This window comes from Blastocystis hominis, assembly GCF_000151665.1.
Source record: "Blastocystis hominis, Singapore isolate B (sub-type 7) whole genome shotgun sequence assembly, scaffold_19".
NCBI classification, from domain to species: Eukaryota; class Bigyra; order Opalinata; family Blastocystidae; genus Blastocystis; species Blastocystis hominis.
The window spans coordinates 190,675-205,237 of record NW_013171826.1 but is presented as its reverse complement, the minus strand read 5'-3'; the positions used below and the strand labels follow the sequence as shown (position 1 = coordinate 205,237).

At 48.5% G+C, this 14,563-nt stretch overlaps 9 protein-coding genes; 3 read left to right on the top strand and 6 right to left on the bottom strand.

The window, feature by feature from the left end:
- Nucleotides 1-83: 83 nt before the first annotated feature.
- On the top strand, nt 84-860 carry GSBLH_T00002339001 (uncharacterized protein; the record flags this gene model as incomplete). XM_013040883.1 has 2 exons in its annotated part: nt 84-91; nt 120-860. The coding sequence occupies 2 exons, from the start codon at nt 84-86 to the stop codon at nt 802-804; spliced, it is 693 nt and encodes a 230-aa protein (XP_012896337.1). The 3' UTR covers nt 805-860.
- Nucleotides 861-909: 49 nt separating this feature from the next.
- GSBLH_T00002338001 (uncharacterized protein) lies at nt 910-1,763 on the bottom strand (the record flags this gene model as incomplete). Its single annotated transcript, XM_013040882.1, has 3 exons — nt 910-1,480; nt 1,513-1,578; nt 1,609-1,763. The coding sequence occupies 3 exons, from the start codon at nt 1,761-1,763 to the stop codon at nt 910-912; spliced, it is 792 nt and encodes a 263-aa protein (XP_012896336.1).
- A 353-nt stretch (nt 1,764-2,116) lies between these two features.
- Nucleotides 2,117-3,676, bottom strand: GSBLH_T00006432001 (uncharacterized protein; the record flags this gene model as incomplete). The annotated part of the gene is given in 5 exon segments (XM_013040881.1): nt 2,117-2,305; nt 2,338-2,462; nt 2,478-2,667; nt 2,725-3,540; nt 3,572-3,676. The coding sequence occupies 5 exon segments, from the start codon at nt 3,674-3,676 to the stop codon at nt 2,117-2,119; spliced, it is 1,425 nt and encodes a 474-aa protein (XP_012896335.1).
- A 1,868-nt stretch (nt 3,677-5,544) lies between these two features.
- GSBLH_T00006431001 (uncharacterized protein) lies at nt 5,545-6,996 on the bottom strand (the record flags this gene model as incomplete). The annotated part of the gene is made up of 7 exons (XM_013040880.1): nt 5,545-6,399; nt 6,431-6,529; nt 6,563-6,607; nt 6,638-6,682; nt 6,712-6,765; nt 6,799-6,881; nt 6,915-6,996. 7 exons carry the CDS (start codon nt 6,994-6,996, stop codon nt 5,545-5,547), a joined length of 1,263 nt encoding a protein of 420 aa, XP_012896334.1.
- A 15-nt stretch (nt 6,997-7,011) lies between these two features.
- On the bottom strand, nt 7,012-7,289 carry GSBLH_T00002337001 (uncharacterized protein; the record flags this gene model as incomplete). The annotated part of the gene is made up of 3 exons (XM_013040879.1): nt 7,012-7,061; nt 7,095-7,177; nt 7,207-7,289. 3 exons carry the CDS (start codon nt 7,287-7,289, stop codon nt 7,012-7,014), a joined length of 216 nt encoding a protein of 71 aa, XP_012896333.1.
- A 38-nt stretch (nt 7,290-7,327) lies between these two features.
- GSBLH_T00002336001 (uncharacterized protein) lies at nt 7,328-9,339 on the bottom strand (the record flags this gene model as incomplete). Its single annotated transcript, XM_013040878.1, has 7 exons — nt 7,328-7,488; nt 7,518-8,232; nt 8,261-8,773; nt 8,809-9,021; nt 9,052-9,095; nt 9,128-9,268; nt 9,300-9,339. The coding sequence occupies 7 exons, from the start codon at nt 9,337-9,339 to the stop codon at nt 7,328-7,330; spliced, it is 1,827 nt and encodes a 608-aa protein (XP_012896332.1).
- A 55-nt stretch (nt 9,340-9,394) lies between these two features.
- GSBLH_T00002335001 (uncharacterized protein) lies at nt 9,395-10,531 on the bottom strand. XM_013040877.1 has 4 exons: nt 10,446-10,531; nt 10,319-10,415; nt 10,125-10,286; nt 9,395-10,092 (listed from the first exon to the last, which is right to left on the bottom strand). Exons 1-4 carry the CDS (start codon nt 10,517-10,519, stop codon nt 9,457-9,459), a joined length of 969 nt encoding a protein of 322 aa, XP_012896331.1. The 5' UTR covers nt 10,520-10,531; the 3' UTR covers nt 9,395-9,456.
- A 548-nt stretch (nt 10,532-11,079) lies between these two features.
- GSBLH_T00002334001 (uncharacterized protein) lies at nt 11,080-12,063 on the top strand. XM_013040876.1 has 6 exons: nt 11,080-11,187; nt 11,221-11,388; nt 11,418-11,627; nt 11,658-11,804; nt 11,835-11,966; nt 11,997-12,063. Exons 1-6 carry the CDS (start codon nt 11,155-11,157, stop codon nt 12,045-12,047), a joined length of 741 nt encoding a protein of 246 aa, XP_012896330.1. The 5' UTR covers nt 11,080-11,154; the 3' UTR covers nt 12,048-12,063.
- A 147-nt stretch (nt 12,064-12,210) lies between these two features.
- On the top strand, nt 12,211-13,849 carry GSBLH_T00002333001 (uncharacterized protein; the record flags this gene model as incomplete). XM_013040875.1 has 4 exons in its annotated part: nt 12,211-12,250; nt 12,283-12,353; nt 12,383-12,995; nt 13,025-13,849. The coding sequence occupies exons 2-4, from the start codon at nt 12,328-12,330 to the stop codon at nt 13,847-13,849; spliced, it is 1,464 nt and encodes a 487-aa protein (XP_012896329.1). The 5' UTR covers nt 12,211-12,250; nt 12,283-12,327.
- Nucleotides 13,850-14,563: the final 714 nt, after the last annotated feature.

Genomic DNA, 14,563 nt, shown 5'->3' with positions numbered 1-14,563 from the left:
GTCCAGTAATATAATTACCTGTTGAACAACTTTTTTGTGGTTTATTTTCAGTGATTTTTTTTTGTGATGAGGTAGGTTTTCTAATGTCTGTGTATATGCATTTCCTTACCTTCTTCTAGTAAGGTTAACAGCGAAACTTTGAGCAAGGCTCTTGATAACATTCTGGACTACTCTGCCGGAAAGGAGATTGAGATGGACGGTGAGACTCTGAAGGGAAAGAAGAGAGGTTTCGTGGAGACCGTGGAGCTTCAGGTCACTCTGAAGCAGATTGACCCTGCCAAGGACAAGCGTTTCGCTGGTTCCTTCCAGCTCCCGAACCCCACTCGTGCCAAGATCAACGTGTGCGTGTTCGTGAACGATAAGCACGAGCAGCTGTGCAAGAAGGAGAACATCCCCTGCATGAACGTGGATGAGATCACCGCCATCAACAAGAACAAGAAGGTGATCCGCAAGCTCTGCAAGAAGTACGACGCCTTCCTCGCTTCGGATACTCTGATCAAGAAGCTTCCCAGACTGATAGGACCTGGTCTGAACAGAGCTGGAAAGTTCCCCTCTGTGATCACCAACAGCGAGGATCCCGCTGAGAAGGTGAAGGGCATCCTTCACACTGTGAAGTTCCAGATGAAGAAGGTGCTGTGCCTGTCCGTGCCTGTGGGCCATGTGGAGCTCACCAAGGACCAGCTGAAGAGCAACATCGTGCTCTCCATCAACTTCCTGGTGTCTCTGCTGAAGAAGAAGTGGCAGAACATTAAGGTGGTGTACATCAAGTCCACCATGGGACCTGTCCAGCAGATCTACTTCTAAGGAATGGAGTTACCACCAGTTTCGACTGGGAGCTGTTTCTACTCACTTCTCACTCAGTATGTTTGTTGAAACAAACAAACAAACAGCAAGAAGAAGAAGAAATGCTTAGCAACTATTACTTCTATAAGTACTGCCTTTCTCCACATCTCTCTGGATTAATCGCGTTTGCTCTTCTTGTTTTGGAAGAGTACTGAGCTGAATCCTCTCAAACGCATAGGAAAACGAGCCTCCCACCACCAGCAACACGCCACATATACCCTTCAGTGTGAGTGGTGTTTGGTAGATTGCAGCTCCAATGAACGACTGAATGCAGTTCTTCATCACTCCAGAAATGTTGTGGGACAGGCTACTCGTGTATTTAATCTGCATTTGGGTCGCAATACCCACAAACAGTCCGACAATGCCCGCAAAGGCTGTCCAAACAAAAAAGGAGAGCGAGAGCTCAGCCCGGTGCGCCCAGACAACCTCCACTTCTCCCATCGCAAGGCAGAGAAGCGGGAGAATCGCGCAACTATTGAGGTTGTTGTAGAAGGTGAGCTCCCAGCTGTTCTTGATCACATCTTTGAGGTAACGTTGAAGGAAAATGGTATAGAACGCACCGACCAGACTTGCACCCACGCCAAACAGAGTGCCCTTCAGAGAGAAATTGATTTCTCCTTCGACTCCTGCAATGTAGCTAGCGATTAACGCTCACTTCGAGTACCCTACCCAAAAACGATGGTGAAGCAGGAGAGGAGGGTCTGGACGGTTGTGTGCTCTCCGAATAGGATATAACTGGATATCACACTCTTTGAAAAGCATTACTTGATAAAAGGAATCATGGGAATGCCAAGAGAGCGCGAAATCTGATAAAATGACACTTCAACATATTTCAGGCATAGATTGCTCATCGTTACCGTTAGGCAAAATAGAGCAGATAACGGAAACACCTTCTTTGCTGTACTGAAGGAAAATCTCATGTTTATTCATGCATTTACAAGATACGATATGTCTGGAAATGATTTTACTAACTTTAGCCAAGAATTGAGTCGGAAGAATGCATAGAGTACAAGCGAGGGCGCGATAAACTGGATCAGCGTCAAAAAGTAGGGAGCCGAGAAGGTCGAATTTAAGTGGCTATAGACAAATCTAAGGAAAAAACACACATCAGTACATACTTATTTATGAATATTGCGGACCATGAAATAATCCAATAGGTGCCAACTACTCCGATCACCCGAAAAGAAGAAGGGGGAAACATGTGAATAGGAAGAAAATATCAAGTAAATAATGAAATATCCAATCGTGATATTTATTAACAAACACGCATCCATTACTTTTGAGTGTTTCCATTCACTATTTCTCTTATTGCGTTCTCATACATTGCAAAGTTGTGGTGAATTGTAAAGTACAGAGAAAGACGGACAACCTGAGGAAATTGCTGCTCTGAAGAGAAATACATCACGCCCGGAGCTTTGGGAGCTTGTCTCGCCACGAAAAGCGATATGAGCGACTTTATTGACTAACCTTAAGACAGGACATTGCACACAATACTTTGACATACATGTTCTTCTCCTCCTCATATTCCAAATACTTCTTTCCATCGGCAATTGCAGGATGAAACAGATAAATAGAACCTGGAAGAACATAACTTCCATAGATCGACGCATCAATTTCATCTAGATTCCCACTACTTCCAACGTTCGGCATAACCGGCGCATAAGAACTCGAGAATATCGATTTCGACAAAATGGGATAGACTTCCTTCTCCTCGCTTATCGAGTGGTGTGAAATCTGTCGAAACGACCTCCTAAGCTCTTCCCGATCCTCAGAATCTTTATCCGCACAGGAATTTACAATGGAGGGATCGACATACTGCCGAATCTATTTCTAACAGAACAAATAAGGGAACACCTCCCGTAGCATGCCATAAATACAAACCGTATTCAGTCGAGGCACGATATCATCCTCATTCACCACCGAATACACAAAACCGACGCCTTTTTCCTTCACTTCCTTCGAAATGGCGGGCGGCGGCGCGAACGCGAAGCACCGCAAAAACAACTCATTTTCACCCCTGTTTTCAAAAGAGCGAAACGTGTGATGCGTGTGCCAATAAATCGCGGTGAGCGCTGCAATGCTGGCGCCGAGCGAGTGTCCCACGACTTTGAGTGTGTAATCGGTGTGTTGGGTGAGAGCTTCCTCGAGGATGGAGAGAATCTGGGGGTCGGTGGCGATGGACTTGGCGATCATTCCGATTCCCTGCGAGTGATGAGAAATATGAATGAGCACTTCGTGGACGAAGCCTTCTTCCCATTTCATTTCCTTCCCATAGATATCGATCAAGATGTCGTTGAAGTCGTGGGTGCCGCGAACGAGCACGACGATGCTTCGGCTCATCGTATCGCGCAGGATAAACACGGGAGGGGAGTGAAACTCCGTTCCGTTCGACGTGTTCAGCGAAGCGCCTTCGAAGCAGTAATATAGCAAGTCTTCGACCTGCAACCCGCAATGATCTAAGAGAAACTCGAGATAGGCGTCGTCGCCTAGTTGGATTTCGAGCATGGAAGTGATGTCGTTGGTATAAAAGGGAGAATCGTCAGTTGGGAGAAAACTCTCTGGATTGAAAGTGGAAAGGTTGGATTTCATGGTGACTTTCCGACCGTAGGAGGCTACAGCCATTCGGCTATAATGTTCAATTTCGTGAACAATCTTGGAGTCGAGGTCAATCAACTCCCCATTGTATTGAATCGGTTTCTAGAGTGAACAAAGCATTGTCAATGTGTACTTGATTCTGTGCGGCTTGCAGGAATCCGTATAAGAGTTGAGAAACGGACAGTCCAGCAATACTGCGAAAATGAGGTAACAATAACGAAGTTAATATATTTTGCATTCTAACGGGTAATGAGCCGATCCAAAGAAAACGTTTTCAAATCAGATATGAAAGAACCCTCGTAAAACAAGGGACTGTCTTCAACAACCTTTGTTATGTCGGTGTGGAAGTGTTTATCCACTTGGCGAATAATAGAAAAGACATACTTCAAAGTACAGTACGAAAAAATGTATGCCAATATCCAGCTTTTGAGCCCGGCGAGTTTGCTATCGTGTTAGAGCGTAATCACGAAAAGATACAGACATTTCGCAATGAAGAGCACAATCAAATAAAAATAGATGTATCGACTATAGGACTGCGTAGAAGACTTTTCCGCGTCTCCTCCCTCTTTTGTAGAATAGAGATTAGACATTTTAACAAACAATCGATCTGATAATACAAATATTGCAGTGACAGCATCGAAAAATACTCAGAACATTGGTATCGATATCTTTCATTCACAACCATCTCCATTCAAACCTTGTGCAATAATATTCCTCAACGCTTTAAACGGAGATTCATTCTCGTTATGCGGATAAACCCGTATGAAACGAAGACTCGGCAAGTCTACAGGTAACGCCTTCTCCCTTCTCCACTTGTAAAAATAAACGTCTTTACCCTATACGCGCTATTCTGCTGGAAATTGACCGTCTCCAGCTTGGGCAAATCTACATGCCATCTCTCCTCTGTCTCGACTTATAAAATGCATCGTCACGACTTCGAAAAACGCACGATCTCCAAACGAAACACTGCGCAGATTCATCAAATTGCCCAGATAAAGCTGAGGCGCGTGGTAAAACGCGGCATCGCCGAACCGAATCGATTCCAACTTCGACAAATCTGCCATTCATTCGATGGAAGCAGCGGTTTACTAGCCACGGCTTGGAGATTGGAAAACGCAAAGCTTTGGAGTCCGCAGGAGAAATCGACGAGCGACTGGAACGCTTTGACTCAACGAAATGAGAAGCGAGTACGTTTGAGAATGAGCAATTGGCGTTTTTTGAAGCAGTTGTCTCCGCACTTGAACGTGGAGAGCTTTGGAAGATCTGCAAGAGAGAAAAAAAGGGGAAACGGGGTACCTTTCCAGTGCAAATCTCCGTTTTCAAAACATCCATTTTTGAATTCGAGCATAATCAGAGAGGGCAAATCTGATTCAATCAAAGGGGAAACGGAGGTACTGTCGAGTTGGAGACATCGCGACTCTGCAAAAGCGGAATCTGCGAAGAACAAAACGGAAAGCGACGAAAGACCGCTGAGAACAAACGAGTAAATGGATGTACAGGAGTGTTTTCCAAATCGAATGGAAAGCAAACAGGGCAGTTCTGCGATTGATTCGATGATTCATTCAACAACTGCTCAGAATCAGCGATTTGTTTTTATACTGGCAGTCCAGATATCTCGTCGCGAGCCGCTCCTCGCTGCTCTCTTTCGGATCGGGATTCGTACTTTCTGAATGATCATTAAAGGCATAATCGCCGAATAAAAGAGTGGTGAGTTTCGGAAGAGATGCAATGCGAAGTGTGTCCAATCGAGTCAACGATCCGCGACCGATTTCGATGGTTTTTAGGAGCGGACAATCCACGATGAAAAAGATCAGCAGATTGTTCAGCGAGCCTTCCTTGATTTTCAGCGACTGAATCTGCAAATCTTGTTACGTTTTCCCTCCAAACCTACTCGAAAGCGACACATAGCGAAGGTTTGGGAACCGCGGGAATATATCAAGGTAACTCCCAAGCACGCCATCGATATCTTCCCGCGGTTCGAACACGGAATTGATGTTCATCTCCTCAATCACGTTGAAATACGGATTTGAGAAGAGTTCTCCCGCGGGGGAATCGAGAATGGCTTGCAGTTCGTTCATATTCAAATTGTTGATGTCTTTCAATGATTCAATAAAATCGATGAGTACTGAATTGTGATTGTTTGAAGAAAATATGATCATTGTTGCTCCTCATATATTGATACACATGCGCGGAATCGCTGATTTGCAACAAGAATTGCAATTCACATTCAATCATTTTATTGTTATCCCACTTCCCAATATAATACAACTCCTTATTAAAGTAAAACCGACCATTTCCTTGCTTGATATTTCGCCTCCAAAACCCATTATAATGACTTCCATTTTCATAATAAAACTCTCCGTATCCATTCTTCTCTCCCCCCACAAACTCCCCGCGATAATACGAGCCGTCTCCATTGAACAAATACCCGATCCCTGTGATCGCCTTGATGTCCACAAACCATCCAAAATAGCAATAATGATCGTCGCGAACGATCGAAAACAGCTGCATTTGACCGCTTGATGGGTCCGTTCTCTTCGAAAAGATCACCACACGCTCGTCACGCAGGGCGCCGTAGCGAGAAAAGAGCGTGCCTCGCGTGAAGAGAAAGCGAGCTTGCGCTGGGTCGATGGGACTGGATGGAGCAGAGTCGATGTCCTGATTTTGGTCATCACTGTGAGATTGTGCAGAGGAGAAGGAATTGGAGTCGCTGATCAGTGAGGAATCTATATCCGCGTTCGAGGGAGTATCTAGCATCGACAGGTCGATGATCGGCTCGATCTCTTGGTGAGGCAGGGAAACACCCGGGAGCTGATAGAGTTCGTTGTAGAACGCTTTACCGAACGAGGAGTTGCCCTCCTCGATGGAGATTCCCGGTCGGAGGACTTCGATAATGTCGTGAAATCGGTACTTGGAGTTAATGATTTTCTGGGGAACTCGCCAGATGCATTTCGAAAAGAGCTAGAGAAAAACGGCGGATGATGAGGTGTACGCTCGAATCGATCTTGTCAATGATGAAATAGAGCAAGAGACAGTCGCGAATGGAACAATTATTTACAGCGTTCATTAGGATGATGAAGTAGCGCATCACCTATACATTGGGGTTCTGCCATAAAAAGATTACATCCGATAGGAAGCAATACTTGTTGCTGTTGTTGATGATCACGTCCTATGCATGATTCCTGCTTTCAAGAAATACAATAGGTCTTGAAGTCACTAGAACACTAAGAATAGTATTCATATTCTAAATGGAAGCACGAAAGGAGCGAATACTTCATCATTTATCAGATTCCCTCGTTCTTTATTACATACCGGGCACACAGAGGACTATCCATAAAGCAGATTTCACAGAGGAACAACCTTCTTCTTAAAACAGTTAAAACAACAGCGATGGCAGCACCCCTCGCATGAATAGATCGTGCGATCACTTGTATGACAGCAATCTATTGGTTTCTGACATGATGTTAATTCCCTACCACAAATGGAGCGATTCATTCCATAGTACTCAATGTACCGCTTCAAGATGGATTGGCAGAATTCTCGTTTGTACAAACGCATTTGAAACAAACAAAACTATTTCCATTTAAACCGATCACGGAACAGAATCACCGCCGACGCAGCTACTACATGTTAGTCTCCCCTCTTCCCTTCCATACCAGCGCCCAACAAGCCAACACCCACAACCGTCCGCATGATCCTCTTCTTCCTCTGCTCCTGCGTCTCCGGAGTGCACATCGCTCTATTTTCATTTCATTCCGCCACACCTACGGGTTCAGCGCGCATTCGAACAACATCTCCCGCATCGCCTCCACCTCTTCGTCTGCCATTTCGCCCACGATTTTCGGTTCCATCAGCGAATATTTCTCGCAATACCGACGCACTTCCTCTCTCACACTCGCTTCATCTCCCGTCTACGTTCCACAATTCCACGTTTCCCCACTTTATCGGGCGTTTCACTGCGCATTCCCACCAATATGACAGGGATCCCCGCGGGAATCGACTCGGTGCACGCGGTAAACGACGAGAGGTCGGCGACGTCGAACGTCCCGACTACCTTTCAGGTTTCCCCGTTTCCCCACTTTCCAAGTCCCGCGGGAATTCATCGCTGTCGGTGAAGCAGAGAGTGCGTCTGCGGTCTCCCCGCGGGAGCAGGGCGATGGCCACTCGCGCGGGTTCCACGAGGGTTCGCGTGCGAATTCGCTGCGCCAGCGCGGCGAAAAGCGGGCCTTCCCCGCGGCACCAGGCGATGCGTCGCTCCTTCTGGGCGGGGCGTTTCCACTCGACCATCCCGCGGGGATCGGCGAAGTATCCGAGCTGGAGAACGGCTCGGACGGCGAGCGCGGGATCGACGCAGAGCAGCGCGTCCCACAAAGCCAAAAACTCCGCGTGGGTGAGCGAAGTGGATGAAGTGAATGGGCTCATGGATGGATTCATTGATGGGTTCATTGATTCATGCATTGATGGGTTTATAGATGGATTCATGGATTCATGCATTGAGTTCGATTCATTCAATGCGTTTATGGATGAGTTCACTGATGGATTTGATTCATTCAATGCGTTTGATTCATTCAATGCGTTTGATTCATTCATCAAATTCGATTCATTCACCGATACATTCGTTTCATTCATTAACTTCGATTCATTTAAAGGCTCCTCTCTTTCCACATTCTCCGCTCTCTCCCCCGCTTCCTCCAATTTCCAGGGCGCCATTCCGCGGGGCAGCGGGGCGAACAGGCGCACCAAATCCGCGGGGTCCAGCGACCCGTCTCCGTCCGAATCGAACAGCTCCGCAGTCTAGTGGAAACGTGGAACCCGGCCCTACCCTCGTCAGAAACAGCGAAACGGGGAAACTCCACTCGGGCACCGCGGGAGCGGGTCCGGGCTGCGCGGGCGCGGGCGCGGGCGGCGGGCGAAGCTGCGCATCGAAGCGGAGGGAGCGGAGCAGCAGCCAAGCGGCCTCGGTGCGATCGCGCTGCAGAAAGAGCCGGAGAAGCAGGCAGAAGCCGTCCTCGGTGAGCCCGTCGGCGCGGATGCTGGCGGGGTCTTGCTCGCGAAGCACGGAGTGGAGGAGAACCACTTCCTGGCGAGAAAGCTCGGTGAGGTAGACGGTCTTCTGGAAGAGGTTCAGCTCGGCGAAGCTCCAGAGACCGTCCTGGTCGCGGTCGAAGAAGCGGAAAACGCGGCGGAGAACGCGGACGAACGCGGGGGTCAGGGATTGCGAGGAACGGTCGAAGAGGGGGGAGATCGGGAAGGCCACGGTGCGTTGAGCCGCGTAGAACACCTGAGTGAGGTTCTGACGACTCTTGGCACTGCATTCCATACAGCAATCCACGTTCTAGGGAATAGGCTTCAAAAATGCTGGGAAGATACGGGATATTGGGAGAGAATCGATTCGGAGTGTTCTCGAAGATGCGTGTTGGAGTTCATAGAGGACGGATTCTTCTCCAAATCGATTTTGTTTCCTACAACGACGATAGGCTTCTGGGGACCGCCAATATCGATCACGAGGGGAATCCACTTCGTAGTGACACTTTCTAACGAATGGGGCTTGTCCAGCGAATAGACGATCATAACAACATCTGCCTAGCATTTAGAGGCAGCAGTGATCAATACCAGACGAATTTGTTCACAAGTAATATCATGATCTTCTTCAATTGCTATACAATCAGTCCATCTGCGAAATTCCAACATGAAGAATCGACTATCGTTAAGGAACAGTGATTGGTTGTGCATTCACCTGGAATCACAACTTCGCACAGAACGGGGTCTACATTTTCGGCAAATCGATCCGACACGAAGGTCGAAATGATGGACGTTTTCCCTACAGCAGCTACACATTAGCGCGATGCAAAGGCTCAGACCATCGCCAACCACAATGATTCGAATGTTATTATCCTTCATAGTGCGACTGCTCGCGCTAGAGCACGTTGGAGAGGGTGTGTAAAACAAAGAGTAGGATATAGAACATGCTATCACAACAGAAAGAAAGAAAGAATGAACGAACGAACGGCTGTTTTCTTATTCCTCCTCCTGGCACACCACCTCGTCTCCAGGTCCGAAGATGTACTTCTGGGGCTTGTGCGATCCGCACGACTTGTCCAAAATCTTCACGATATCCTCTCGCGTGATATCCTCGATGCTTTCGGCGCGAATCTCCGCATGGTAGGTCTGCAGACGCTTCAGCAGCACCTGCTTGTGCGTGGCCACACGCGCGCGAGTGAACACGGGAGCGTTCTCGGGCACCCAGATCAGGAACACGAAGCGCTCTCGCACCGACGTGCAGGTTCCGGCCTTGTTGAAGGCGTTCACCTTGAAAATTCCGTACAGCACCTCGCTGTCGTCCAGCTTGTCCATCAGTCCTTGCAGACCGTCGTTGCCATAGCCGAACACCTGCAGGGTCTCGTCCTTGGCGAGCTGGAACAGGATCCAGTTCACATTCGACTCCTGTTTCTTGAACTCCTCCCACACGTCCTCGAACGTCACATCGCTCTGCTTCACGTCGTCCTCGTGGCCAGTGAAGTCGATATCCTCCGCGGTGATGTCGAAAATGTATTCGTCGGGGGCGTGGCAGCCGGAAGCACGGTCCAGCTCACGGATGATGATGTCCTTCGTCATCTCCTCCAGAGTGTTCACCTGGAGACCAATATGGGCTCTCTAGCAATAAGACCGAGGGGAAAGGCACATACGCAGAAGAACTCACGGACCTGGGAGTTGATGGTACTCACACGCGCACGCTCAATGATGGGAGTCTCGCTACCGATCCAGGCAATGAACACGAACTTGGGACGTCTGCTCGTAACGGCAGACTTGTTCTCAAGTCCAATCACCTCAATAAGAGCAAACTGGCACTACAAATCACGATTCAGCATGCGAGCCTTACCTTGGCAGGGTCTAAGTGCTTGATACACTCATCGTAACCACCCTCACCGGCAGAGTTAACAACTAACTTGCTGAAACCCTCAATGTCACAAACAATCCTAGATGTCAACAAATCGCATAAAAACTACCAGCTAGTTAGATCATGATCGTCAAGAATTCTCTTGTATTCTTCAGATCTGGCGACCTCTTCGCACTGAGCCATGTTTAATTCAACTAAACGAAATGAATAAAAGAAATATGGAAAGATTCATTAACTACAACGTACCAGCGGATTTGATGCACAACGATAATGACAACCTGAGTGTCAATTTGTGCATCAAATCCGCTGGTACGTTATTTACTAAAATGGTCATGTTTGGATCGAAATTCCATGTTAATTAGGCTGGGAACATGTTAACAAATAGGAGAAATTAAAGTTGTGAACTACCCTAATCATGTGACTTCTATTGTTTATGGGGATTGCTTGGCGTTCATTCGTTTGAAAGGGATACAGAATCAATGTGATTTTGTCAAAATCTCCATATCTTTGCTACAGAGAAACACTTTTCCAGGTTTCACATCCTTGCTTCGAAAATGGATAGAGCGCAACACTCTTGACACTTTGCTCCATTTTGGCAGTTGAGACAACATTTGGAGAATGTAGGTTTTCGCACGCAAACCGCGTTCTACCGTTCATTTTACATCGAATGGGAGCCGATAAACTAAAATAAGGAAAAGAACTTTCTAGAATAAATAGGTTGCAGTTTACAAGAAAAAAAATCTCTATTTCTATCCATGTCTCAAGCGGGTGCTGCTGCTGCCAAAAAGAACGAGGGAAATGCCTTTTATGCTAAGCAAATGTACAGAGAGGCCGCGAAATGCTATTCTGACGTACCCGAATTTGTTGTCAACTATTCGGAATAGGCCATTGATTTAGATCCTTCTAACCACATTCTTTACTCGAACCGTGCCATGGCATACTGTGGTCTGAAGGAGTGGGCCAAGGCTAAGGAGGATGGTTTAAAGTGTGTCCAGATGAAGCCTGACTTTGTCAAGGGTTACCACAGAGCGGCTACTGCCATGATCAACTTGGTAGGAGAGGGTGCTTGGTTTGACCGTAGAACGAGTTCATTGAGGCCGAGGAACTCCTGCAACGCGGTCTGAAAGTATTCCCGGACGACAAGAATCTTTTGGTGTTGCTCCGTATTGCCGAGCCCAAGGCTGAGGAGTTGCGCAAGGAGAAGATCGGTGGAATGCCCCCTCTCGATCGTTACAAGGCGGAGGGTAATGAGCACTTCAAGGCCTCTCGTTTCACTCAGGCCATTCAATCTGTGTGTCTCCGTTCTATATCTAACCTGTAGTACACAAAGGCTATCGAGAGCGTTGGTGAAAATCCTCCCATGAGCGATGTGCTTCTGGCTTGTTACAACAACCGTGCTGCCTGCTACCAGCAGCTCGGTAACTACGAGGCTGTGGTGGAGGACTCGACGTGGGTTCTGGAGCACGATGTAGGTGTGTGAGAGGGAGTTGACAGACAGCCCAAAAACATTAAGGCGCTTCTGCGAAGAGGACTCGCTTTTGAGAACTTGGAGCGTTACCGATCCGCTCTGGAGGATATTCGTAACGTGCTGATGATTGATCCGACGATCGCGATGGCAAATGCGGCTCAGGTAGGATTTCGTGCGTTTTTTGATGGGTAGCATAGAATCGGAGATGCAGTGAGAAAGTTGAAGCAGGAAGGAATGAAGTAAACTGCTGTTTCATACTGCTCTGTTTGTTAAAAAGTGGAAATGTAGAATTTACATTGTTGGTTTAGGAAAATGGATCTTGACGACGCGGCTATTGTAGAAGAGGAGGACACTCAGAACGCCTCCGGAATGGTAGGATTCGACGACGATCCACTGATTTGCTGTAGAAGCGCTCTGCCTCGCATATTCGCATTATTTCAAAGAAGGTACGTTTTGTTCAGCGAGTACTAACGGGCAGGGAAACTCTCATATATATTATTCGTCTGTAACTGAAACTGATGGAATGCCTTCTCTTCGAGAATTGTTTAGGTAGTAATCGGAAAGAGTCTCTAGCGTAGAGTTGGCCATGGACCTTCTAGCTCACATACGATGGGTCCTGCCAATGCAGCTAAAAGATTCCGCGCTTTATACGACGCCGGAATCGACAACTACGTGGTTATTCTCTATGGCTCTCTCGCTGCAACCGGAAAAGGCCATATGACCGATGTCGCGATCGAGAACGAGTTGAAGCCAAAGAAGGTTACCTTCATCTGGAAAGCGAACGAAACCTTAATGTTCCACGTCAACGGCATGACGATCAAGGCCTGCAAGGGTGAGGAGGAATGTGCCCAAGAGACGTACTACAGCGTTGGAGGCGGCGCGATCGTCGTGGACTCGGAACTGTCCATGATCGAAGGCCCGTACAAGAAAACGTTCGACAAAGTGTACAACTACTCCACGATGAACGCTCTGATTCGCTGGTGCCGCAAGACTGGTCTCAAAATGAACGATTTCGTCTACCAGAGCGAAGGCGAGGGCATTCACGACTTCCTGAAAATGATCTGGGACACCATGAAGCGCTGCGTGGAGATCGGTCTGCAGGGCAAGGGCGTGCTCCCCGGCGGGCTCAATCTGCCCCGCAAGTCGCGTGACATGTACCGCGCGGCGCAGCGAAGCAATTCGAGTCTGAGCGTACGGTCCCTGGCTCCCTCTCTCTGTAGGAACACGCGTATCTCTTCGCGTACACGCTCGCCGTGTCGGAGAACAACGCGGGCGGAGAGATCGTCGTCACCGCTCCGACGTGCGGCGCGTGCGGCATCGTCCCTGGACTGCTCTATTATCTCCACACACACCACGAGAACATCACCGACGAGGACTGCATCGACGCTCTCGCCGTCGCTGGCGTCATCGGCAACATCGCCAAGGTCAACGCGTCCATTTCGGGAGCCGAAGCGGGCTGTCAGGCCGAGGTGGGCGTGGCGTGCGCGATGGCCGCGGGAGCAGCGTGCTTTTTGCTGGGCGGATCGACGGAGCAGATCGAATACGCGGCGACGATGGCGATCGAGCACATGCTGGGATTGACGTGCGATCCGGTGAAGGGACTGGTGCAGGTGCCGTGCATCGAGCGGAACGCGATGGCGGCGGCGCGAGCGCTGGAGTGCGCGCAGTACGCGCTGATGACGAACGTGTTCCACATCATCTCGTTCGATGAGGTGGTGATGACGATGATTTTGACCGGCGAAGACATCGAGGATACGCTGCGCGAAACGTCGAGGGCGGGGCTGGCGCAGACGTACAATCTGGACGAGCTGGCGAAGAAGCAGCGACTGAAGGATTTGAAGAGCCAGCTGCGAGGCATTCAGAGACGGTCGAGCATTAATATGCAGTGGGGACAGCATGAATCGGACAATGAGGATTTGATGACGTCGAGAGAGTCGGTGGATCCGGTGCCGTCGGAGAAGGGAGAAAATGAGATGATCATGCTTGATCGGAATAGTACGTTTGACAGTTTCTATTCTTGTGTTTGTTGGAATAAAGGGAAGTGAATCATTGAGTGAGTCAAGCAATGAGTCAAGCGATCGTTGAATCAATCATTGAATCATTGAATGAGTGAATAATAATCCTATCATTCAATCCAAAATCACTTCCACTCTGATTCCAACCTTCCCTCCTCATTCCCCTACACACACATATCGTCTAAAACAAACAATCCGCACGATTCCATTTACGCTTTCTCAGAAGCGACTTTCACTTCATCGTGGCTTTCCACCTTTCCCATTTCCACACTCACCGCACCCACTCCATCCACTCCATCCACCATTTCCTCCGCCTTCGGTGCCTTCGGTGCCTTCGGCGCCTCCACGCCACTCCCCTTCAACGAATCCTTCGAGGTTCCTTCGGTACACTGCGGAGAAACCTTCGACGACTCGTCATTTCCCTTCTCCTCCTTCTCCTCATCCAGATTATTTCCCTTCGTCACTCCCTCGCTCACCACCGGCAATTCCTTCACCCCGGCCTTTCCGAACATCATCGCGTTCGGCATCCGCAGGATCAGACACAGCGAAACCACCGCGACCACTGCGAACACGAGGCAGAAATAGTAACTTCCTTTGTGAGAGAAGGAGTAGAGCCAGGAAAGCACGAGCGGGCAGAGAATGAACGCCGCTTGGGAGCTGAGATTGTTCCAAGAGAGCACTTTCCCTTGCACTTCGGGACGATTCGTCGTCTAGATCACACAACTGCTTTACAAATACGCTGAT